Source organism: Oncorhynchus nerka, unplaced genomic scaffold (assembly GCF_034236695.1).
Source record: "Oncorhynchus nerka isolate Pitt River unplaced genomic scaffold, Oner_Uvic_2.0 unplaced_scaffold_18___fragment_2___debris, whole genome shotgun sequence".
Classification (NCBI taxonomy): Eukaryota; Metazoa; Chordata; class Actinopteri; order Salmoniformes; family Salmonidae; genus Oncorhynchus; species Oncorhynchus nerka.
In genome coordinates, this window is record NW_027040324.1 from 94,905 (window position 1) to 121,100 (window position 26,196).

A 26,196-nucleotide genomic window follows, 5' to 3' on the forward strand; every position below is an offset into this window, starting at 1 on the left:
TACACTGGAGCGGGATCAATTTGGAAGGTCCGTCATGGTCTGGGGCGGTGTGCACAGCATCATCGGACTGTGCTTGTTGCCATTGCAGGCAATCTCAATGCTGTGCATTACAGGGAAGACTTCCTCCTCCCTCATGTGGTACCCTTCCTGCAGGCTCATCCTGACATGACCCTCCAGTATGACAATGCCACCAGCCATACTGCTCGTTCTGTGCGTGATTTCAGATTTCAGTGTTCTGCCATGGCCAGCGAAGAGCCTGGACCTCAATCCCATTGAGCACGTCTGGGACCTGTTGGATCGGAGGGTGAGGGCTAGGGCCATCCCCCCGAGAAATGTCCGGGAACTTACAGGTGCCTTGGGGGAAGAGTGGGGTAACATCTCACAGCAAGAACTGGCAAATCTGGTGCAGTCCATAAGGAGGAGAGGCAGCTGGTGGCCACACCAGATACCGACTGTTACTTTTGATTTTCACCCCCCCCCCCCCCTCTGTTGAGGGACACATTATTCAATTTCTGTTCATCACGTCTGTGGAACTTGTTCAGTTTGTGTCTCAGTTGTTGAATCTTATGTCATACAAATATTTACACATGTTAAGTTTGCTGAAAATAAACACAGTTGACTGTGAGAGGAGTTTATTTGCCATATCTTTAATTTAAGCATACTAGAAAGTGTGTGCCCTCAGGCCTGGAGGGAAGCAAAAGTTATTCCCCTACTTAAGGATAGTAAAAGCCCCCTTTACTGTCTCAAATAGCCAACCAATCAGCCTGTTACAAACTTTTAGAAAAACATTTGACCAGACACAATTTTAAAGTAAACAAATTCACAACAGACTTTCAGCACTCTTATAGGGAAGGGCATTCAACAAACTTACACAAATGACAGAGAAATTGATAATTAAAAAGATTGGGGGGGCTGTGTTGTTATTCAGTGTGGTTGACATTATCGACCACAGTTCATAGAAAAACTTGTGTTATGGCTATATTGTGGGTGTTCCCTACAATAAAATCCAGGAATTCCCCAGGGCAGCTGTCTAAGCCCCTTACTTCTTTCAATCATTACTAATGACCCTTGCTTTTATTTATTTTTTATTACTAACGACATGCCAGTGACCGAGTAAAGTCAGTGTATCTATGTATGCGGATGACTCAACACTATACACGTCAGCTACTACAGCGACTGAAATGACTGCAACACTTAAAGAGTTGCAGTTAGTTTCAGAATGGGTCGCAAGGATTAAGAGTCCTCAATATTTAAAAAAACGATACGCATTGTATTTGGGACAAATAATTCACTAAACCTCAACTAAATTTTGTAATGAATAATGTCGTAACTGAGCAAGTTGAGGAGACTGAACTGCTTGGAGTAATCCTGGACTGTAAACTGTCATGGTCATAACATATTCATACAACAATAGCGAAGATGGGTAGAAGTCTGTCCATAATAAAGTGCTGCTTCGCATTCTTAACAGCACTATAAACAAGACAGGTCCTACAGGCCCTAGTTTTGTCACACCTGGACTAGTGTTCAGTCCTGTGGTCAAGTGCCACAAAGGAAAATTGCAATTAGCTCAGAACAGGGCAGCACGGCTGGCCCTCAAGTACAGAGATAGCTAACATTAATAATATGCATGTCAATCTCTCTTGGCTCAAAGTGGAGGAGATTGACTTCATCACTACTTGTATTTGTGAGAAGTATTGACATGTTGAATGCACCGAGCTGTCTGAACTACTGGCAGACAGCTCGGACAGCCATGCTTACCCCACAAGACATGCCACAATAGGGCTCTTGACAGTCCCCGAGACCAGAACAGACTATGGGAGGCGTACATAGAGCCATGACTACATGGAATGCTATTCCACATCAAGTAACTGATGCAAGTAGTAAAATTAGACTTAAAATACAAATACACCTTACAAGAGAGCGGGGACTGTTAACCAACACAAACATAGGCACAGACACATGCATACACACGATAACATGCGCATTTATACACACACGTACACAGAGTAGGGGCATGAGAGCACACACTTAAGATGTTGTGAAATCTGTGGTAAAATGTATTGTAATGTTTTTAAAAATGTATAACGGCCTTCATTTTGCTGGACCCCAGGAAGAGTGGCATCAGCTAATGGGGATCCAAAAAGACATACAAATATTCACAGATAACGAAGGAAAAACAATTCCCCCACTCCTAAGTCAAAGACTTGACCATTTGGCCTTGTTTCTATCTCAATGGTGTTCAGATTGACTTGGTTGGTGGCACTGCTCTGACTGCACATTTTCTGAAGCTGGGGTAAGAATCATATTTTCCCTTTCTTAGTACATGTCTGAGGGGTATCCTACAAAGCAAGATCAATGACTTAGCCAGCTAACTTACAAGAATATTCTGAAATAACTATGTATTATTTTAAGAAGATAAGCATAACATGGGCATGGTCTAACTGACTCATCAACCAAAAACACCTATGAACCAGAAAATCAATAGTTATTTCAGGTTGTTTATCAATTTTAGCTGGCTTGATCCTGCTTTGTAGTAGCTGGGTAGATAAGCATCCGAGTGGCCATCGATGAGCCCCCTCCCTGACAACTTGAAGTTAGTAAAACTAAATGAAAGACAACTGTTGCTCATGGAGTCAGTTTGCACAGTTGAAGTTGAGTGGTGAGCGATGTGCACAAAAGGTTGAGAGTTTGTGTCACAGATGGGATGGAACTCACTGTTACAATGGTCCGTCAACTGAATGATGCTATATTTGGACTAACAGAGCAGTTTGATATAACCTATTGTTTATTTATGTTATGGAAGTTAGTGTAATTTTCAAAAATGTAAAACATAAAGTGGTTAAGGTAGAACAATTTATAAAGATTCCATAAATATGCAAGAAATGTTATACCATATGGGCAGGTACAATGGTGAGTTAATGACACTGAGGCATCATGAGTTAGTAAAAAAATTATACTATGCTTTGTACAAACACCATCTGTTCATCTTATTATATAGCTACTAGTAACAATGTTGAGTATCAAACCAAATCAGACGCATTTGTGTCAATAATTTGGCAAATATAAAAACCAAACTGTAAAAAAAACACACAGAATAACCCATAAAAATCTATAACAACCACCTAAATAAAATCATTAAAGCTCCGGTGAATAAACAGGCAACATGTTTGCATTATTAATAATAAAGATATTTAAAATTCAGCCCCCAAACATCAGAGATTGTTATTTTTCCATTACACATTTTTCTCATGTTGAAAAACTGATGCTTTTCATTAAAAAATTGAATTTAAGTAGTGTAAATCTTTTTTTCTTATCAAGCAAAACTCATAGGTTACTACTGTATGACTCTTTTAGGAAACGACAGGTCATTAATGCAATTTCACGAGGAGAAAAAAATGTATCCCACAATTTCATAGTGTAGTTTTAAGACTAAGTGAAATGAGCACACGGCAGTTTATGTTAGCAAGGCTCCTGTGGTCCACTTGATGTCCCATGTGAGGGACTTATGTTCTGAAGAGGAGATTTATGCAGATGAGTTGATGCTCTGCTTGTAGACGGCATGGTAAGCGTTTCTCAGTAGCACGTAGGGGAAGCATGACTCCAGGAGGTCCATGGTGAGGAATGGAGACTCTTGTACAATCTGAAACCAAACCAAATACATGTATTTTGTGACGAAACCTAGTTGTAACGCTTCGGACTCCAGACTAACCATTGCCCCATGCAGCATGGGTTTAAAGCCCACCTGCACCTTGTGTATTTCTCTGTCTTCCCCACTCACTTATGACTTTATCTCAATAAAAAAGAAAATATGAATAAAAAAAATACAGTATGTATAAAAAAGATTCTCAGCGAAAATGTGTGGGTGTGAACTTTTATTTATCAAACATATGCATAATGATAATGGGTGACATTCATAGATGGGATGGGACATTATTTAGGCAATTTGCTGTTTTAAATAATTGTCTACTTCCCACGAACATCACATAATAAAAGTAGCTAAATAAATTACTAGTTGCAGTATTCGAAATCTCCTTGGGTAATGTGCCATACCGTATTGTGCCATCCCAAATATATTGAATCTGCACAAATACTCACCATGTCCAGCAGCAGGTACACAGACTCCCTGTTTCGTGTCGTCATTTTGTCCGTCTCCTGGCCAATCTTCAGCAAGCTGGAAGATGCTAGCTGTAAATACCAAAACAGCAGAGGATTAAAGATCTACAGCAAAACTGATTTATTTTAAGTTGCTCATCAATTTCAAAAATAAGTTTGAAGTTTTCAAAGATCATGCATTTCAGAGACTGCTCAGTAGTGGGGAAAATCCTTCTCACCCCCCCCCCCCCCCTTAAAAGATTTAGATGCACTATTGTAAAGTGGCTGTTCCACTGGATGTCATAAGGTGAATGCACCAATTTGTAAGTCGCTCTGGATAAGAGCGTCTGCTAAATGACTTAAATGTAAATGTAAATGAAAAAAAAGTTGTGACAAATCTATTTGTAATGTTAAAGTGAATCTGGGATTCAAACAACAAAGCGGTCACCTAGCCACTTTTTTGACCAACAGCTGAGGGATGGGGCTGGAGAAATGTAGTCACTCTCAAATTCATAGACAGAGCCATAATACAGTGCCTTGCGAAAGTATTCGGCCCCCTTGAACTTTGCGACCTTTTGCCACATTTCAGGCTTCAAACATAAAGATATAAAACTGTATTTTTTTGCGAAGAATCAACAACAAGTGGAACAACATTTATTGGATATTTCAAACTTTTTTAACAAATCAAAAACTGAAAAATTGGGCGTGCAAAATTATTCAGCCCCCTTAAGTTAATACTTTGTAGCGCCACCTTTTGCTGCGATTAAAGCTGTAAGTCGCTTGGGGTATGTCTCTATCAGTTTTGCACATCGAGAGACTGAAATTTTTTCCCATTCCTCCTTGCAAAACAGCTCGAGCTCAGTGAGGTTGGATGGAGAGCATTTGTGAACAGCAGTTTTCAGTTCTTTCCACAGATTCTCGATTGGATTCAGGTCTGGACTTTGACTTGGCCATTCTAAAACCTGGATATGTTTATTTTTGAACCATTCCATTGTAGATTTTTCTTTATGTTTTGGATCATTGTCTTGTTGGAAGACAAATCTCCGTCCCAGTCTCAGGTCTTTTGCAGACTCCATCAGGTTTTCTTCCAGAATGGTCCTGTATTTGGCTCCATCCATCTTCCCATCAATTTTAACCATCTTCCCTGTCCCTGCTGAAGAAAAGCAGGCCCAAACCATGATGCTGCCACCACCATGTTTGACAGTGGGGATGGTGTGTTCAGGGTGATGAGCTGTGTTGCTTTTACGCCAAACATAACGTTTTGCATTGTTGCCAAAAAGTTCAATTTTGGTTTCATCTGACCAGAGCACCTTCTTCCACATGTTTGGTGTGTCTACCAGGTGTCTTGTGGCAAACTTTAAACAACACTTTTTATGGATATCTTTAAGAAATGGCTTTCTTCTTGCCACTCTTCCATAAAGGCCAGATTTGTGCAATATACGACTGATTGTTGTCCTATGGACAGAGTCTCCCACCTCAGCTGTAGATCTCTGCAGTTCATCCAGAGTGATCATGGGCCTCTTGGCTGCATCTCTGATCAGTCTTCTCCTTGTATGAGCTGAAAGTTTAGAGGGACGGCCAGGTCTTGGTAGATTTGCAGTGGTCTGATACTCCTTCCATTTCAATATTATCACTTGCACAGTGCTCCTTGGGATGTTTAAAGCTTGGGAAATCTTTTTGTATCCAAATCCGGCTTTAAACTTCTTCACAACAGTATCTCGGACCTGCCTGCTGTGTTCCTTGTTCTTCATGATGCTCTCTGCTCTTTTAACGGACCTCTGAGACTATCACAGTGCAGGTGCATTCATACGGAGACTTGATTACACACAGGTGGATTGTATTTATCATCATTAGTCATTTAGGTCAACATTGGATCATTCAGAGATCCTCACTGAACTTCTGGAGAGAGTTTGCTGCACTGAAAGTAAAGGGGCTGAATAATTTTGCACGCCCAATTTTTCCGTTTTTGATTTGTTAAAAAAGTTTGAAATATCCAATAAATGTCGTTCCACTTCATGATTGTGTCCCACTTGTTGTTGATTCTTCACAAAAAAATACAGTTTTATATCTTTATGTTTGAAGCCTGAAATGTGGCAAAAGGTCGCAAAGTTCAAGGGGGCCAAATACTTTCGCAACGCACTGTACATGGACTGGCCCTCCATGAGGTCAACATTACATGTTCTGAAGCTATACAGTGTTTGTTTACAATTACTTTTTTTTACAAACAATGAAGTAAAACAAGCTCACATTTTGAGTTTAGATGGGGTAAGAAAGCTTAACTAAACTTCTAAGTTATATCCAAGAATCAATGGCTAAATATAATTAATGTAAAAGTACAAAAATGGATCCACCAATCCAATGTGATAAATCGCAGGGAGGGAAAGGAAAATATGCATATAATAGATCAATGTTGACAAGCGCGACATGTTGCACTTACAGCCAGAAATTCTTTGAGACGATCTTCAATGCTTCCCTTGTGAATGGTGAACAAGGCAGCAGCTATCTGGTTGACAGCTTTCGCCAGACAGTGAATATTGTTGCAGTGTCCTTAGAAAGATTGAAGAAAACATTTACTTCTCAGTTATCACAGTCCAACAACAATTGCTTGACTGTTTACCTTTGATACCTCAAATCTCTCTATAGTTATATACAAAATCAATAGAAAGTAGTAGCCAAATAGTTATTGGTTACTACTTACTAAAACGACATACTGTGTACTAATCATAATACGTACAACTATGGAACATACTGTTCTAATAAAAAAATATGCAGTAAGCAACACATATCAATATGCTAGGCTCATTCATACTGAGAAGGCATCACATAACATGCAATCGCGCCTGTTCCCCGCCATTCATTTATTTTGGAAGCGCACGTCTCCTTATCTGATGATCAGCTGTTTCCGAACACACGGGTCTGAAAAGACGTTTTTCTTGTTCAATAGCATTCGTACTAGATGAAAAGCTGAAATGAGCATACCATACTGGCATATACAGCATACCAAATGTTCCATATTTCACATAGACCTACTAAAAAAGATTATATTTTCGCATACCTGATCAGAGTACTTACTATTTAGAAAGGGTATTCAGACATGGCCACTGTGTACTAACCATACTACTAGTGATGCACCGGTATGACATTTTTGGCCGATACCGATATCCGATATTTTCCTTGCCAAAAAACCTGATACCGATATTTACGTTTTTAGTGACCTTTTAAGCATTCTAGTACAGTTAAATAGTTCACACACACAAGGACGCAGCAGTCTAAGGCACTGAATCTCAGTGCAAGAGGCGTCACTACATCCCTGGTTCGAATCCAGGCTGTATCACATCCGGCTGTTGTTGGGAGTCCCATAGGGCGCCGCACAATTGGCCCATTGTCATCTGGGCCATTATTGTGCTTTTATAATTCTACTATTTGTATTAATTTGCATCACTGTCAATGAAATACTTTTATTTTGAAGGCAAACCGCAAATTCCACTATTGTGCCTAATCCTTATTGTGGCTAGCTTCACAACACATAACCGGGCCCGGTCGAGCCTCACTAGCAAGATGAAGCTAGCTGGCTGCTTATAACGTTAGCTTTGGGCAACAGGGTTAAGTAGATGGCTAGCTATTTGTTTTCATGAACTGAAGTTCAATTTCAATTAGCGAACAACAAGTGGCAACCTAGCTAATACTTACTCACAATGATTCCTAAATCATTGCTAAGAATAATGAAAATGAGTGCAGTTTCTACTGGTCATTGTTTTCAGGCTGGTTGTATTGGTGCTAGCTAGGTACCCCAGAAGCTGCGGTCGAACAAATGATGCTTCATTACCAACACAGTATTGTAAACACATCGTTTGTGGCCGGTGTTTGTAGTCTTTTGTACAGCTTTGACAGTGCTACGGTATCTTTTTTGACACACAAAGACCCAAACGGCGTTCAATAGTATGTATGTCTTGAAATGAATAGCAGTGACGCTATTACTGTCTAACTCCGGTAGGGTAACATCTGAAAAATAGCACCCTTGGTAGTGTGTACCGTTGCTCGACCAGTTGGCGAAAGCCAACATCACCCACGACAGAGAACGGTTGATTGTCAAGGGGAATGAATTCCATTATCTTGGCTTTAATGGATTTTGCCCTTGAGTTGTCTCGCTGAAATTTTCTTACTCTTTCAAATGACTGCTCTATCCACACAGAAGACATTTTGGCCTAGGTTAGGAATGCTGTGTTGCATGTGTAGAGCAACATTTTACGTGGCGTCATTACGTCATATAGGTATGCAAGGCAGTTTTGACATCAGTTTTTAACATCGGCATTAAACTAGACATCGGGCCCGATACCGATGTTGGCATTTTTAGCTAATATCGGCTAGTTCTGATATGTTCACCGATATATCGTGCATCCCTACATACTATTAAGGATATAGGGCCTGTCCGAATACCCATACTTGTGTTCTAAAAAGTACTCAGACATATCTATGTCTGCGCCTGGTGGGCTCTATGGTTAATCAGATATGGCCACTATTACCCAAACGGCCATTGACATATAGAAATGATAGAAATACCTTCGATTGCAGGGCTATATTGAGACATGACGTTGCTGGCCAGAGTTGGCATGGAAACGGCAACGAAGACCATGAGCAGACAGGCGATCTTATACTCCTCCTCTGGGCTTATGTTTTCTGGAAACAGTGGTATTATGTACAGTTAATAACTGGATGACAATCAAACAGTTGCTCTTAGAAAACAATGTCAAAGCTCTGCCAACTACACCACAATCATGTTTATGTTTTTCCAGGTAGCAGTATTCAGTACGGCCAGGCTTTCCTTTTGTAATGAATTGAAGATACACATGAGAAACCTGCACACTGTGCGGGTTTCTTCTTTTTTTCTCATCTTATTCGCCTGTTACCATGCACCTGCAAAAAAGATAGCTCAGATGTGCGAGTGCCTTTAGAATTTTGAACATACACATAAAATGAACATCTTCCTCAAATGTGTTTATTTCCATTGGCAAACACTGTCAGCCCTTTGCAGGGGCCTAGTTTTGGCTTTCACCTGATTTCTGTGAAGAAAGGGCCACCACTAAGGCTGGGTCTATCTCACAGGGCAGGCCTGCTGCAGACGACAGCTCATACACATTCATGGCCACCTGACAGGAAGAGGAAATCATAGACTCAGCCATAAAAACATCAGATCATCATCTGCAAAAGTGTTTCCAAAATCTATCCTCCAGTACCAGGGACACCAGTTCCACCTATTTTATGTATTCCAGAACTAGCACAACTGATTCAACTAATGCAGGACTTGGTGATTGGTTAACCAATTGAATCAGGTGTGCTCATACTGGAATACATCAAAAAAGTCTAACTGTATATGGGGTACTCAAGAGAGGTTTGGGAAAGACTGATCTAGACTGTTGTCTCCATTGTAACCCACCGAGAAAGGTCCTATATACACACACACGTTGCCTCCTACCTTCATGTCAGTCTCTCTGGGAATGTGGTCCTTGAAATCCTCGACGGAGCTCACCAGGAAAGGAATGTGGAAGGACAGCACCTGACGACAGGTGATGGGACAGAAAAATGGGTCACATTTGAGTGCCGGTATGTTGTCATGTTAAATCTAGTTACTGGCATCTTTCTTTCACATCTTTCATATTTTTATACATTTTATATGGACAGAGAAAGTGGGGAATAATAGGACGAGAGTGCGTTTTCAAACCCATGTCGACACTGGTATAGAAGTGCTGTAGGCGGTGGCACTAACTGTTATGGCACCCAAGCTAGATTAATGGCAATTTTGACTTGATCTTATTTGTACCCAGATATACAGCAGAGGACTTCAGTGATGATACAGAGGCCTAGTTAGTGAGAGTGATACAGTATTGGCCAGGATAAGTGTTGTGACTGGACTTACGTCGCGGAGTGCTTCCTGGGCCAGTGATCGGAATGACAAGATGACTCCAATAATGGTCATCCTTTTCAGGACGCTGTCAACAGCTACAGAACACAGACAAAGACACAAACAAGGCTTTAACCTCCCGTAAAAGAGTTTCAAAATGAAAAAACCGAACTAAAGAGACTTCAATGCTCAGTGCTGATCTGAGGGAAAACCATTTAGGGAGCACATCTTGAGTCATTACCACATACAGGATGTGCTTAATATGGCAACAAGTCACACTGCGTCTTCTGTTTTGGGGCTACAAGACATGGGCAAGGCAAGAGAGAGACAGACGTACATGAGAGCTTTTTAAAGAGGGCAGCCATCTGCTCTGGCTTATCAAAGCTGGTCCTCATCTGGTTCAGAACTTCCACGTTGTCCACCACCAGTTTCTATGGAAGTGAGAAGGAAGGGGGAGAGCAAGAAAGAGAGCCAGACACAGAAAAAACAGAAAGAACAAAATAAAGGAAAGATACTATTCATGAGATTCATGAAAAAGAGCCCAGGGGCATCAGCATCAGTACAAAAAGCTCTGAAGGAAAACAAAAAAACGCCTCTGATTCAGTCAGTGACCACACCTTGAGTTCTGCCACCTGGGAGGATATGTGCCACATGAGGCTCTCGCTAAGGAACTTCATGCCATAGGGTCCCAGCAGCTCTGAGAGTGACCTCATCTCTGTGGGAAAGACAGCGAGCAGGGGGATGTCAGAAATGCTTTGTGTCAACGCGTCACGATTCATACTCCTCTCGTTTATCCCCAATGCTTTTGGGATTTAAGTATGTAGGTGGCCATGATTAAAATGTACACATATTTAACCTGATAAAGGCTGCAAGTCTTTCCCCCAAAAATGATGTGTCCTAGAGTGGCGGAATATTCACAAAACTATATTCACTACACAGTAGCCTCAGCATACACTGTACCCATCACGTCACATTATCCTATTCAGGACAGGCTACAAATTCCTGCTCAAAGTATTGCAAGCCTCTATTATGTCTAATAAATTATTCTGATGGTCTCACCGGATATATCGGAGTACTCCTCAGCATTAAAGGTGAGCTCGTTCTCCGTAGGCAGGTTGACAAAGGCCTTCATGGCAGGGAAGTAGGCAATGTGGCCATTACTTACCTGCCGGAGCAAGGTCTCCAGATACCTATGGACACACAAGCAGACTCAATCTCACTGGGTGACACGATCGAATGGATATCTATCAAGAGTGCTGATCTAGGATCAGGTCCCCCAGTCCATGTTATCTTATTCATTGTGATCCCAAATAAGCACTGCTACTCTGAGACGCTTAATACATATGGCCCAAAACTCCATCTACGCATTGGACATTTTTTTGTCCTGGTTTTGTGAGGAATCACCTAGGTGACATAATACAGTGCCTTGCGAAATGATTAATCCCTCTTGGTGTTTTTCCTATTTTGTTGCATTACAACCTGCAATTTAAATAGATTTTATTTGGATTTCATGTAATGGACAAAAATTGGTGAAGCGAAAAAAATTACTTGTTTCAAAAAAATTCAAAAAAAAAAGAAGTGGTGCGTGCATATCTATTCACCCCTTTGCTATGAAGCCCTTAAATAATATCTGGCGCAAACAATTAACTTCAGAAGTCACATAATTAGTTAAATAAAGTCCACCTGTGTGCAATCTAAGTGTCGCATGATTGGTCACATGATCTCTGTACATATACATCTGTTCTGAAAGGCCCCAGAATCTGCAACACCACTGAGCAAGAGGCACCACCAAGCAAGCGGCATCATGAAGACCAAGGAGCTCTCCAAATAGGTCAGGGACAAAGTTGTGGAGAAGTACAGATCAGGGCTGGGCAAAAAAAAAATCTGAAACTTTGAACATCCCACGGAGCACCATTAAATCCATTATTAAAAACTGGAAAGAATGGCACCACAGCAAACCTGCCAAAAGAGTGCCGCCCACAAACACTCACAGACCAGGCAAGGAGGGCATTAATCAGAGGGGCAACAAAGACCCCAAAGATAACCTTTAAGGAGCTGCAAAGATCCACAGTGGAGATTGGAGTATCTGTCCATATGACCACTTTAAGCCATACACTCCACAAAGCTGGGCTTTACGGAAGAGTGGCCAGAAAAAATATATTGCTTGAAAAAAAATTATAAGCAAACACATTTAGTGTTCGTCAAAAGGCATGTGGGAGACTCCCCAAACACATGGAAGAAGGTACTCTGGTCAGATGAGGCTAGAATTGAACTTTTTGGCCATCAAGGAAACTGCTATGTCTAACGCAAACCTAACACCTCTCATCACCCCGAGAACCCTATCTCCACAATGAAGCATGATGGTGGCAGCATGTTTTTCATCAGCAGGGACTGGGAAACTGGTCAGAATTGAATGGTGCTAAATGGTGCTAAATACAGGGTGCTAAATACAGGGAAATTCTTGAGGAAAACCTGTTTCAGTCTTTCAGAGATTTGAAACTGGGATAGAGGTTCAGCTTCCAGCAGGACAATGACCCTAAGCATACTGCTAAAGCAACACTCGAGTGGTTCAACGGAAAACATTTACATGTCTTGGAATGGCCTAGTCAAATCCCAGACCTCAATCCAATAGAAAAGCTGCATTATGACTTTGCTGTACACCAGCTGAACCCATCCAACTTGAAGGAGATGGAGCAGTTTTGCCTTGAAGAATGGGCAAAAATCACAGTGGCTAGATGTGTCAAGCTTATAGAGACATACCCCAAGAGACTTGCAGCTGTAATTGCTGTAAACGGTGGCTCTACAAAAGTATTGACATTGGGGGTGAATAGTTACGCACGCTCAAGTTATTCATTTTCTTGTTTGTTTCACAATAAAAAAATATTTTGCATCTTCAAAGTGGTAGGCATGTTGTGTAAATCAAATGATACAACCCCCCCCCCAAAAAAAAAAACTTTAATTCCAGGTTGTAATGCAACAAAATAGGAAAAATGCCAAGGGGGTGTATACCAAGCCGACGTATGTAAACTGAGGACTGGTGTGTTGGTTGGGTGGGACTCACCAGTTGGTGTAGAGGCTGGTGATGGTGGGCTCCCCATGGCTGTCCAGGTGCTGGGTCTGCTGCAGCAGCACGTTGTTGAAAACCCGCGTGATGTCAATCTGCACATAGTTCTCGATGGACTGCAGCACCGTCATGTAGGAACGCACGCTGGTGAGCAGCTCGGAGGGCTTGGCGATTTCTTGCGTGGCCTGGTTGTACATGGTCATCCCCACGATGGACCTGAAAGAAGAGGGAGCATCATGAGTCTTGGATTGATCTATAGATTGTATCTATCGATCACATTGTTTCAATCCATGGTAATGTATCATACAGTTGAAGTCAGAAGTTTACATACACCTCAGCCAAATACATGATGCTGCCACTCCCGTGCTTCACGGTTGGGGTGGTGTCCTTCGGCTTGCAAACCTCCCTCTTTTTACTCCAAACATAACAATGTTCATTATGGCCAAACAGTTCTATTTTTGATTCATCAGACCAGAGACATTTCTCCAAAAAGTACGATCTTGTCCCCATGTGCAGTTGTAAACCATAGTCTGTTTTTTTTATGGCGGTTTTGGAGCAGTTTTTTATTATTTTATTTCACCTTTATTTAACCAGGTAGGCTAGTTGAAAACAAGTTCTCATTTGCAACTGCGACCTGGCCAAGATAAAGCATAGCAGTGTGAACAGACAACACAGAGTTACACATGGAGTAAACAATTAACAAGTCAATAATACAGTAGAAAAAAGGAGAGTCTATATACATTGTGTGCAAAAGGCATGAGGAGGTAGGCGAATAATTACAATTTTGCAGATTAACACTGGAGTGATAAATGATCAGATGGTCATGTACAGGTAGAGATATTGGTGTGCAAAAGAGCATGAAATAAAATAAAAAGTACGTTCATCTCTAGGAGACAGAACTTCCTGAGCAGTATGACGGCTGCGTGGTCCCATGGTGTTTATACTTCAAGTTTAAAAAAAAAAAAAGAAGTTATTTATTTATGTATTATTTTTTTCTCCCCAATTTCGTAGTATCCAATTGGTAGTAGTTAGTCTTGTCTCATCGCTGTAACTCCCGTACGGACTCGGGAGAGGCGAAGGTCGAGAGCCATGCGTCCCCCAAAACACAACACAACCTAGCCGCACTGATTCTTGACACAACGCACATTCAACCCGGAAGATAGCCGCACTAATGTGTCGGAGGAAACACCGTATACCCGGCGACCTGGTCAGCGTGCACTGCGACCGGCCCGCCACGGGAGTCGCTAGTACGCGATGAGAAAAGGATATCCCTGCCGGCCAAACCCTCCCTAACCCGGACGAAGCTGGGCCAATTGTGAGTCGCCCCATGGACCTCCCGGTCGCGGCTGGCTGCGACAGAGCCTGGGCTCTGTCACAGCAGAGGCTCTGGTGGCACAGCTAGCACTGCGATGCAGTGCCTTAGACCACTGCGCCACTTGGGAGGCCCCATGGTGTTTATACCTGCGTACTATTGTTTGTACAGATGAATGTGGTACTTTCAGGCATTTGGAAATTTCTCCCAAGGATGAACCAGACTTGTGGAGGTCTACTATTTTTTTCTGAGGTCTTGATTTCTTTTGATATTTCCATGATCTCAAGCAAAGAGGCACTGAGTTTGAAGGTAGGCCTTGAAATACATCCACAGGTACACCTCCAATTGACTCAAATGATGTCAATTAGCCTATCAGAAGCTTCTAATGCCATGACATACTTTTCTGGAATGTTTCAAGCATTTTAAAGGCACAGTCAACTTAGTGTATGTAAACTTTTTACCCACTGGAATTGTGATAGTGAATTAAGTGAAATAATCTGTAAACAATTGTTGGAAAAATGAAGTAGATGTCCTAACCGACTTGCCAAAACTATAGTTTGTTAACAATACATTTGTGGAGTGGTTGAAAAACGAGTTTTAATGACTCCAACCTAGGTGTATGTAAACTTCTGACTTCAACTGTATATATCGTATCATATCCATAGTATTTATTGTATCGTATGATATCCTAAAACAGCATAAATACTTGAGGACCAGAGGGATAGGAAACACTGCTGCTGAAATATGGTTGTGTCCCAAATGGAAGCCTATACCCTATACCGGGCACTTAGGGCCCTTGTCAAAAGTAGAGCTCTAAATAGGGAAAAGCGCACCATTTGGGAGGCATTCTATGTGTAGGTGGGTGGACTCACTTGGTGAAGCGGATCTCCAGGTGGGAGGTGAGGTATTCGCGGGGGGTAAAGGTGTGTTCCCACACCACCATGTTGGGCACGTAGTTAATGGAGAAGCACAGCTCTGACAGCGCCGTGTGCAGCTTGTCCAGGCTGGAAGACACAACAAGATAGAAATGAACATCAGCAACTACTAACATACACCATGACACACGCAGGCACGCACAAACAGTCACACACACGGACAACTCACTTGGTGACCAGGAGCCTGTTCTTCCTCATGCTCTCAACACCCGGCTTCTCTCGCTCCGGCTCGCCTTTCTTCCCAGTCAGCTTTTTGGACTTCTTGTTCACTGCCTGACTGATGGTTTTCGCACAGTGTTTAGGAAGCAGCTGCAAAGAGATAAAATCTAATCTGAATGAAAATCCATGTGCAATAATTTTATCTATACTTTGATAAGAAGGTAACATAGGATTCCATGAAACTGTCATATATTGTCAATAAGGCTTACATCAATATGGCCTCTGTCCATTCATTATAAAAGGCAAAACTGATCCTAGAATCAAGCACTCCTACTCTGGATCACATACTAAAAGTATATGCATTCACTGTACTGAAGTCACTATGGAAAAAAAGAGACCGCTAAAAGTGACAAACGCATCATTATATACCCTATTCCACAAGGACATGGGTCTCCATGCCGATGACCCCTCACCTGGTCACTGAGCGTGCACTGCTCTGTGCAAATGTCGGTGATGAGGTTGCGCGCCTGCTTGGCCATCTCGTCCAGGAACATGTTGCAGAGCGACAGACTGCGATCGCCAATGTGATGCCGCTGGGAGAACGCAGGGAAGGGACAGGTAGTTAACCACTCAGGAACAGTGTGAGATGGGAATCATAGGGGCAACACTTCCGTAGTGCAAAATAATTATTCAAAATGCAAAACTGACAATAAACCTCAATCTCGCAGTCTTCAATTTGAAACGTTTCAATTTGAAACGTTTCTTGACCAATGTGCTTTATTAGCAGGCTCCTTTTTAAATGTTTACTTCAGTTTAGTAAACTGATCAATACAATCACTTTGTTATGCACATTGTTGAAGAAAAGTGTCAATTATATAACACTGAGATGATTATAATGACATTTATAGTAAGTTTTGTACTTTGCACAATGAAAAATGCTGCCCTTAGTGTTTTATGAGAATCTCAAGTTGCAAAATTCCAGAAACTTTCCCAAAGTTCCCAGGTAAAAAAAAAAAAATCCCAGTTGGAGGATTCCCAGAGTCAGAAGGAAAAATGCAGGGAGGGAAACACTCCAACTGGGAATCCTGCAACCGGGATTTCTTTAAGAATGTTTCCTGAATTTTGCAGACATAGCCTTACAAAACAAATTGTAGATATGGATGTGATGTATGTTATGCTTCATAAAGGTTTCTTTCAACCATTGGTTGCGGGGCCTTACCTCTTCGGGACAGAGCTCATGGGTGCAGCTCATGAAGTGTGTGCACAGCAGGGGGAATGAGATGGAGTGGCGCGACTGTGAGGGCAGTTCCAAACACTGCTGAAACATCTTCTCAAAGGCTCGGCTGTAGAAGCTATCACCACCAATGAGACGAGGATACAGAGAAAGTGAAACTCAAAATCAATCTAGAGCAATCATATCCAAAGCAATAAATTAATTTTCATAACTTGTCATTAACATATATTTTCAAATATTTATTTATGCAATTATTCTTTACATTTGTGTTATGCCGATTTATTATTGTTAGCTCTCATGTTTATGGCAAAATCATGTGACCGCGCGCCTTGATGTCATTCAATGTTTTTTTTGTAAAAAGAAAATAAGCCCTTACTTGACTGTATTATTTACTATAACTCTATTACTAAGGTAAATTAAAACATGCTACGTGTTGCAGGAGGCCTTTAGAATAATACAAAACATATCCTTGACTATCCGAGGTGACGAGTGAGAGGAAGCGAACTACACCTAACTATACCGAAACTAATTTCACACATAAATTAGCCTAAAGACAAGATTAAATTGACAATAATGTGATGACCGATAATATTATCAGTTGTAAAATTGTACATGAAGAGATGGGCGGAGAGCATGGAATTAATTGAACGAGGCAGGGAAAGGAGCACCACTTTATCAAATCCTCCTTTAACTGCAGTCACATGCAGGTAAAACGTTTTGATTTATTTATGAGACTGTTAGAATGCTGACCCGTCATTGGCTGGATGCTATGTGTATGCTAATGGTGCCCCTGACAACATTCTCTAGTGGATACTTATAGACTAATGAGCTGAAGGATCGGATGATCACGCATCAAGAGGAGACTGAAGAGTAGTTTTTATACCCCCAGCTCATGGAATAGCCTTGAGGCCATTGCTGGTCTGCAGTGGACAGATTAGAAGTTTAAGGATGGTGATATGTGAGACTTGTGTTCTTTTTTTGATTAATATTGTTGTACAGATAGTCATTGTATTACATTTGATTGTGTTTGTACATGCTTTTGCAGCTCCCTTGTATATGAGACCCTGGTATCAATGCTGACCTACTCTGTATGAACAAAATGAAATGTATGTATATATTTTCTGTCTGTTGGGTTATGCATTACCAGAAGATTGAGATGTCTGAGGTTTCCACTAACATCTCCACCAGGGAGTCCACCATCTTGGTGTGGAATATGATGGTGTTCATCATCTTGCCCAGTTCACGGTGGTCAGCGATGCCCAGAGAGGCTTTTGACACACTAGTGTAGGCCTGGGGAGAGAGCGTGAGAGACAGACAACAGTTTCATCACATCAATCAAAATACCTTGAATTTCAAATCAAAACCATTCTCCCTTTCAGCTAGCATCATATTACAGTCTCTCTTACAACTGGTGTTTAACCCCCTAGAGTCGATTGACACGTCAATCTAAGTTACATATCACATCCGGCCGTGATTGGGAGTCCCATAGAGCGGCGCACAATTGGCCCAGCTTCGTCTGGGATGGCTGGGGTAGGCCGTCATTGTAAATAAGAATTTGTTCTTAACTGACTTGCCTAGTTAAATAAAGGTTAAAAAATATATATATATATATATATAATAATAACGAAAAAAAGAGGGATATCAGTTTTTTTTTCTTCCATTGATGAGTCTCAATTCACTGCATCCGCCAGTGTCACACTTCTGCTTCTTGTTCCCATGTTTAATGACCAGAAATGTTCCATTCGCACAACAGAGCTTATTTCTCCCAAATGTTGTGCACAAATTTGTTTACATTCATGATAGTAAGCATTTCTCCTTAGACAAGATAATCTATCTACCTGACAGGTGTAGCATATGAAGAAGCTGCTTAAGCAGCATGCTCATTACCCAGGTGCACCTTGAGCTGGGAACAATAAAAGCCCAGTTTAAATGTGCAGTTTTGTCACACAATGCCACAGATGTCTCAAGTTCTGAGGGAGCGTGCAATTGGCATGCTGACTGCAGGAATGTCCAGTAGAGCCGTTGCCTGACAATTTAATATTCATAAGCTGCCATAAACATTGTTTTAGAGAATTTAGCAGTACGTCCAACCGGTCTCACAACCTTGGTGCAGCGTATATCCCGCTAGCTGAATATCCATGTCGTCATTCAGCCATAATTCTGTGAAACATAGGATATTACAGTTTTTGATGTCACGTTGGTAGGATATTCGTGATCGTACCTCGTCTAATTTATTGTCCAATGATTGCACGTTGGCGAGTAATATTGAAGTTAACGGCAGCTTTCCAACTCGCCTTTCTGACGGCTCCTCACGAGACATCCCGCTCTGTGTCCTCTGTGCTTGCGTTTCTTCCTCTTGCAAATAACGGAGATGTTGGCCCTGTCGGGTGTTTGGAGAATGACCTGTGCGCCTTGCTTGTTGGAGAAAAAATCTTTGTCTAATCTGAGGTGAGTGATCGCTGTCCTGATATCCAGAAGCAATTTTTTCCCGCAAGATAAGACAAATAATGCACAAAAAAAAACACATAACAGCACAATTGGTTGGGCGCCCGTAAAACTGCTGCCATGTCTTCCGGCGGCAATTTATTTGGGCTTGCAATTTCTGAGGCTGGTAACTCTAATGAACTTATCCTCTGCAGCAGAGGTAACTCTGGGTCTTCCTTTCCTGTCGCGTTCCTCATAAGAGCCAGTTACATCATAGCGAATTATGGTTTGAACCTGAAGCAAGGATATGCATATTCTTGATACCATTTGAAAGGAAACACTTTGAAGTCTGCAGATGTGATGTGAAATTAATGTAGGAGAATATAACACATTAGATCTAGTAAAAGATAATACAAAGAAAAAAACATGCGATTTCAATTTTTTTGTTTTGTTCCGTCCTCTTTGAAATGCAAGAGAAAGAATTTAGATTCTGACCACTAGATGGCAGCAGTGTATGTGCAAAGTTTTATAATGATCTAATGAACCATTGCATTACTGTTCAAAATGTTGTATCAAGACTGCCCAAATGTGCAGAATTGGTCAATTGATACATTTACAAGTACATAAATATAGAGAACATCCAAAAAATATATGGTAATAACAAATGTAAGTTTACACACTCCCAGGAATGTCATAAATGGATAATTAGCATCCCTACAGAGAAGACACAAACCTTCACATCTAGGGGCAGACAGAGCAGGGGTTCAAACTGTAGAACCCAGTTCCTACATTTGAATATAAACATTGATTTTATCAAATAAAACTGATGCTACATTTTATCTCTGGGACGCTCAGGATGACAAAACAGCAAGATTACTGAATTTAAGTACATTATTTACCTTCAGAGGTGAATGTACCAAACCAGTTGCTGTGATAAATGTTTTGTTGTGCATGCTCCTCAAACAATAGCTATTACAGTGAAAAAATACCATGCAACTGTAAATTGGACAGTGCAGTTAAATTAACAAGAATGTAACCTTTCTGCCAATATAAGACATGTCTAGGTTTTAAAGTAATGATGGACTGCCATTTCTCTTTGCTTATTTGATTTAGTCTTTTAGGGCCATCTTCTGTATACCGCCCCTACCTTATCAAAACACAACTGATTGGGTCAAACGCATTAAGGAAATACATTCCACAAATTAACAAGACACACCTGTTAATTGAAATGCATTCCAGGTGACTACCTCATGAAGCTGGTTGAGAGAATGCCAAGAGTGTGCAAAGCTGTCATTATGGCAAATGGTGGCTACTTTGAAGAATCAAATATAAAATATATATGTTTAGGTTACTACATGATTCCATGTGTGTTATTTCATAGTTTTGATGTCTTCACTATTATTCTACAATGTAGAAAATGGTACAAATAATGAAAAACCCTTGAATGAGGTGTGTCCAAACTTGTGACTGGTACAGTATAGTTTTTATACTTAAAGGGGTCCTAAAGTTCTAAACCAAATAGCTAAATGATCCATAGTATGACCAGTTTAAAACAATTCCATGTCAGTTCAGCAATCCCCCCCTACCCCAAAGTCTTATATTGAAAAGAATGAAGGGGGTAAACACCACCGTTTATGTGCTGTAAATGCTGCAAACTAGCATATAGTAAACCAGGATACAATGCCAAAACGCAACGGTTTTGTTCAATTTATATTGCTCTTGAAACATTTCACTCGCCAAATCACTAGCTGTAACCCCCTATCGAATAATACATGGAGCAGATTGTTTACAAATAGACATAATATTCATAGGGACAGCTTCCCAGACACAAATTAAACCTAATACTAGTCTAAAAAGCACTTCCAAAGGAGATTATAATCTGGGTCCAAAAAAACTGTCCCATAAGGGTATAACTACAGTAGCATAGAGTTATTGAGCTTTGTAATACGAGGACTGTTTTTGATATGGCTACCATGACCAGCCCTGGTCTGGCAGTGGCTTACCTGCAGACGGAACCAGTCAAGCCTCATGCCCCGGAAATCAAACATGTCTCCGTCCTCCACTGCAACACAAGCACAAACACTCATATCCTGATGTCAACATCCGCACCCACCACAGTGTCTATACAAAAAGCAACACTTGGGAAGGAGGTAGTGGCAGGCAGTTCGAGTATCGTAAGTGGCAGGCTGAATACCTTGCTTCACGCTGAGGGAGGTCATGGTGTTCACAAAGGAGGACATGATGATGGACTCATCCTCAGGGCAGACGGAGAGGTTCTGGAAGGGGAGATATACATGTAACTGTCTTGTTGTTGCAAAATGTTGTTGAATGCAAAAAAACTAGTATTCGTGTGGCAGCGTGCACGTGTTAATGTGTGTATGGGGGGGTGGGGGGTCTCACCTGCACAAGCTCATTGAGAATCACAGCGTCAAAGCCGGACAAGTACTGCACATAGTACCGTTGCATTACGGGACCATACTTCCTGATGTGTGCCCGGAGCTCCTCCATGTAGAAGATGAGCTCTGCAACATGCCTGAGAAGTAACAAGAGAAAAGGAAAAGTCAGGGGTGTTATTGATTGGTGAACACTGTAGCAAAACAAGTGTTTCTTATGGAACAAGTTCAGGTTAGTCTAAGGCAGCCAAGCCATACTCACAGACAGACCTTGGAGAGCTATTTATAACCGGTCAGAAATGTTCAGTTGATCAACTACTAGCCCATGTTAGGTAAGTAAGGTAAACCAGCCATCTAAATCTTGTAGTTATTATGACCAGATTACGTGACCAGGGGACTTGACCACAAGGGGGCCCCCATTTTTTTTTTGTTGATTTATTAGGATCCCCATTAGCCAACACTAATGGTGACAGCTAGTTTTACTGGGATCCGACATATACCGAAAAATACATTAGACAAAATAATGTCAATTTACATGTTAATGTTTTTAAATGTGTGTGTCTGCGTCGATCAGTCACACATACATGTCAGTATATACACACAACAAGTAGGTCACATGTGGGAGAGGCGTTGTGCCGTGAAGTGTTGATTTATTTGTTTTTAGAAACCAGGTTTGCTCTTCACTTGCACTATATAAGGGAGTTCCATGCTCTTATGGCTCTGTATAATACTGTACATGTCCTTGAATTTGTTCTGGACCTGGGGACTGTAAAAATAACCCCGGTGGTATGTCTGGTGGGATAAGTGTATGTGTCAGTGCTGTGTGCAAGTTGACTATGCAAACAATTTGGATGTTCCAACACATTGTTTATTTTAAAAACAAGAAGTGACGCAGTCAGTCTTTCCTCAACTCTTAGCCAAGAGAGACTGTCATGCATAGTATGAATATTAGCCCTCTGATTTCAATGAGTCAGTCGCAAGACGTGTCGCTCTGTTCTGGGCCAGCTGCAACTTAACTTCACAGCATTCAACATTTTGGATGAAAAGCGTGCCCAAATTAAACTGCCTGCCACTCAGTCCCAGAAGATAGGATACGCATATAATTAGTAGATTTGGATAGAAAACACTAATGTTTCCAAAACTGTTAAAATAATGTCTGAGAGTATAACAGAACTGATATGGCAGACGAAAAACAGAGGAAAATCCAACCAGGAAGTACTATTATTTTGAAAGGCTGTTTTTCCCATTGAAAGCCTATCCACGATACAAAGACTTAGGACCCAGTTCACGAGCTCCGTGGCTTCCCCATGTGACCAGTCTTTAGGCATTGTTTCAGGCTTTTACTGTGAAAAAATGAGGGAGACACAGCACTTTCAATCAGTGACCAATTAAATTTTCCATTCATCAGCCATGCACCCTGATCGAGAATGCGCCTTTCTTGTATCTCCTTTCCTATTGACGAAGCTTTTATCCGGTTGAAATATTATTGATTATTTATGACACAAACAACGGGAGGATTGATTTTAAACATCTTTTGTCATGTTTCTACTAACTTTTATTGTATTTTTATTTTATTTTAAACTTTTCGTCTGGAATTAGTGCACGCGCCTTCTGGATTCGGATTACTGGACAAAACGAGCAAACAAAAAGGAGGTTTTTGCTCATTAAGAGGGACATTATCGAACAAAACATTGTATAACATGGAGACCTGGGAGTGCCACCAGATGAAGATCATCAAAGGTAAGTGATTAATTTTAATGCTATTTCTGACTTTTGTGACACTTCTCTTTGGCTGGAAAAATGGCTGTGTTTTACTGTGACTAGGTACTGACCTAACAATCTTTAGGTGTGCTTTCGCAGTAAAGCATTTTTGAAATCTGACTCAGCGGTTGCATTAAGGAGATTTTTATCTATAAAATGGTGCCTAATACTTGTATGTTTGAGAAATTTGATTTATGAGATTTCTGTTGATTTGTATTTGCCGCCCTGCAATTTCATTGGCCCCTAGCGGCAAACCGTTCCCAGTCAGGTTAACTATGTCTTTCTTTGCAGCACTTGACCAAATGTGTTTTTATTTTTTATTTAAATAGTCAAGTCAGTTAAGAACAAATTCTTATTTACAATGATGGCCTGGGCCAATTGTGTGTTGCCCTATGGGACTCCCGATCACGGCCGGTTGTGATACAGCCCGGGATTGAACCGGGTCTGTAGTGACACCTTAGACCCCTGTGCCACTCGGGATCCCAGTAATGGAGATCAGATGAAACTAGAGCCTGCAAGACTTGCTTTGTGCAGTGTGCTGTCAAAAAAGTAGAGCATCTTTTTACTAAGAACAGACCTCTCCCCATCTTTACAACCACTAAATCTATATGTTAAGACCATGACAGTTTATAATCTAAGGTAACAACTAATTTAGTCTCCTCAACTTGTTCAACAGTCACACCATTCATTACCAGATTCAGCTGAAGTCTAGAACTTAGGGAATGATTTGTATCAAATACAATCCTCTTAGTTTTAGAAATGTTTAGGACCAGTTTATCACTTCTTTGGGACTGGGGGGCAGTATTGAGTAGCTTGGATGAATAAGGTGCCCAGAGTAAACGACATGCTACTCAGGCCCAAAAGCTAGAATATGCATATAATTATATGCATATAATGTTTGAATGATGTCTGTGAGTATAACAGAACTCTTATGGCAGGCAAAAACAGAAGAAAAAATCCAACCAGGAAGTGGGAAGTCTGAGGTTTGTAGTTTTTCAAGGGATTGCCTGTCCAATATACAGTGTCTATGAGGTCATATTGCACTTCTTAAGGCTTCCACTAGATGTCAACAGTCTTTAGAACCTTGTTTCAGGCTTCTACTATGAAGGGGGAGCGATTAAGAGCTGTTTGAATCAGGGGTCTGGCAGAAAGCCATTAGTTTAGTCACGCGCGCGAGCTCCGTTCCGTTTTCGATTCTAAAGACAAAGGAATTGTCCGGGAGGAATATTATTGAAGATTTATGATTAAAAAAAACATCCTAAATATTGATTATATACATCGGTTGACATGTTTCTACGAACTGTATTGACTTTGTCTGAACTAAGTGCCCGAAGCCTTGTGAATTTGCATTTGTGAACTAAACTCTCAAACAAAAAGGAAGTATTTGGACATAAATGGACTTTATCAAACAAAACAAACATTTATTGTGGAACTGGGATTCCTGGGAGTGCATTCCGATGAAGATCCAAGGTAAGTGAATAATTATAACGCTATTTCTGAGTTGTGACACCTCTCCATGTTTGGAAAATGGCTGTATGGTTTTCTGTGGCTAGGCGCTGACCTAACATAATTGCATGGTGTGCTTTACCATAAAACGTTTTTGAAATCTGACACAGCGGTTGCATTAACTTCTTATGGTATAGGGGACGCTTGAGTCCCACTTGGCCAAAAGCCAGGGAAAATGCAGCGCGGCAAATTCAAATAAAATTATATAAAAATCAAACTTGCATTAAAATCACACATGTAAGACTAAATTAAAGCTACACTCGTTGTGAATCAAGCCAACATGTCAGATTTTAAAAAGGCTTTTCGGCAAAAGCATAAGAAGCTATTATCTGACGATAGCACAACAGTAAACAAATAGAGTAGCATATTTCAACCCTGCAGGCGCTACACAAAACGCAGAAATAAAATAGAAAACATGCCTCAACTTTGACGAGCTTCATTTGTTGGCACTCCAATATGTCCCATAAACATCACAATTGGTCATTTTGTTCGATTAATTCCGTCCATATATATCCAAAATGTCCATTTATTTGGCGCGTTTGATCCAGAAAAAAAACAGCTTCAAAAATGCGCAACGTCACTACAAAATATTTCAAAAGTTACCTGTAAACTTTTCCAAAACATTTCAAACTACTTTTGTAATACAACTTTAGGTATTTTTAAACGTTAATAATCGATCAAATTGAAGACAGGTCTATCTGTGTTCAATACAGGAAGACAACACACCAACGCTACTTTTCAAGTCTTGCTCAACTCTCAACAGTGTTACCCATTTCCTAGATGGCCATACTTCATTGCACAAAGGAATAACCTCAACCAAATTCCAAAGACTGGTGACATCCAGTGGAAGCGGTAAGAACTGAAAACAAGTGCCTAAGAAATATTGGTCCCAATGAGAACTCACTGAACAGACACCTAAAAAATCTGAACGGTTAGTCCTCTGACTTTTGCCTGCTACGTAAGTTATGTTATATTCACAGACATGATTCAATCAGTTTTAGAAACTTCAGAGTGTTTTCTATCCAAATATACTAATAATATGCATATCTTATATTCTTGGCATGAGTAGCAGAAAGTTGAAAATGGGCACGCTATTTATCCAAAAGTGAAAATGCTACCCCCTATACCTTAAGAAGTTAAGGGGAACTGACCTCAACCCTCACCTCCTGACCTCAACCCCTCCACCTAATCCACAGATATCCATCTGTCTTCCCTATATCAACACATCGCTCTACTCCAAACACATTCCAAAGCCTCTTGGCTTTCTACAGACAGCCTATTCAAGGCTTCTTCTCTATCATTTATGTAATATCTCAATGTTCAAAGTTTAGCAGATTCCAACAAAAGTACCAAGGGATGTTCCATAGTTTGAATAGAGAAGTATATCAAGGCAATTTTGTCAACTTTTCTGCTGTCT

The 26,196-nt window shown here is 40.8% G+C and overlaps 1 protein-coding gene across 3 annotated transcripts in view; it reads right to left on the minus strand.

Moving 5' to 3' along the window:
* Nucleotides 1–615: 615 nt before the first annotated feature.
* Nucleotides 616–26,196, minus strand: part of LOC115134642 (nck-associated protein 1-like) — a 56,625-nt gene continuing 31,044 nt past the window's right edge. Inside the window, exons 13-31 of one of the 3 annotated variants that reach the window (XM_065016488.1) lie at nucleotides 21,520–21,652; nucleotides 21,314–21,395; nucleotides 21,123–21,181; nucleotides 17,840–17,985; nucleotides 16,681–16,813; nucleotides 15,935–16,051; nucleotides 15,472–15,611; nucleotides 15,240–15,371; nucleotides 13,053–13,271; nucleotides 11,051–11,181; nucleotides 10,609–10,706; nucleotides 10,329–10,422; nucleotides 10,007–10,089; nucleotides 9,566–9,646; nucleotides 9,146–9,239; nucleotides 8,653–8,769; nucleotides 6,530–6,639; nucleotides 4,096–4,185; nucleotides 616–3,640 (exon numbers count right to left, since the gene is read on the minus strand). In XM_065016488.1, the coding sequence (XP_064872560.1) occupies nucleotides 3,524–3,640; nucleotides 4,096–4,185; nucleotides 6,530–6,639; nucleotides 8,653–8,769; nucleotides 9,146–9,239; nucleotides 9,566–9,646; nucleotides 10,007–10,089; nucleotides 10,329–10,422; nucleotides 10,609–10,706; nucleotides 11,051–11,181; nucleotides 13,053–13,271; nucleotides 15,240–15,371; nucleotides 15,472–15,611; nucleotides 15,935–16,051; nucleotides 16,681–16,813; nucleotides 17,840–17,985; nucleotides 21,123–21,181; nucleotides 21,314–21,395; nucleotides 21,520–21,652 (2,176 nt within the window). In that variant the 3' untranslated portion in view covers nucleotides 616–3,523. Of the gene's footprint in view, nucleotides 3,641–4,095; nucleotides 4,186–6,529; nucleotides 6,640–8,652; nucleotides 9,007–9,145; nucleotides 9,240–9,565; nucleotides 9,647–10,006; nucleotides 10,090–10,328; nucleotides 10,423–10,608; nucleotides 10,707–11,050; nucleotides 11,182–13,052; nucleotides 13,272–15,239; nucleotides 15,372–15,471; nucleotides 15,612–15,934; nucleotides 16,055–16,680; nucleotides 16,814–17,839; nucleotides 17,986–21,122; nucleotides 21,182–21,313; nucleotides 21,396–21,519; nucleotides 21,653–26,196 lie in introns of those variants that run through there. The other 2 variants (XM_029668850.2, XM_065016489.1) reach the window with 2 other exon arrangements.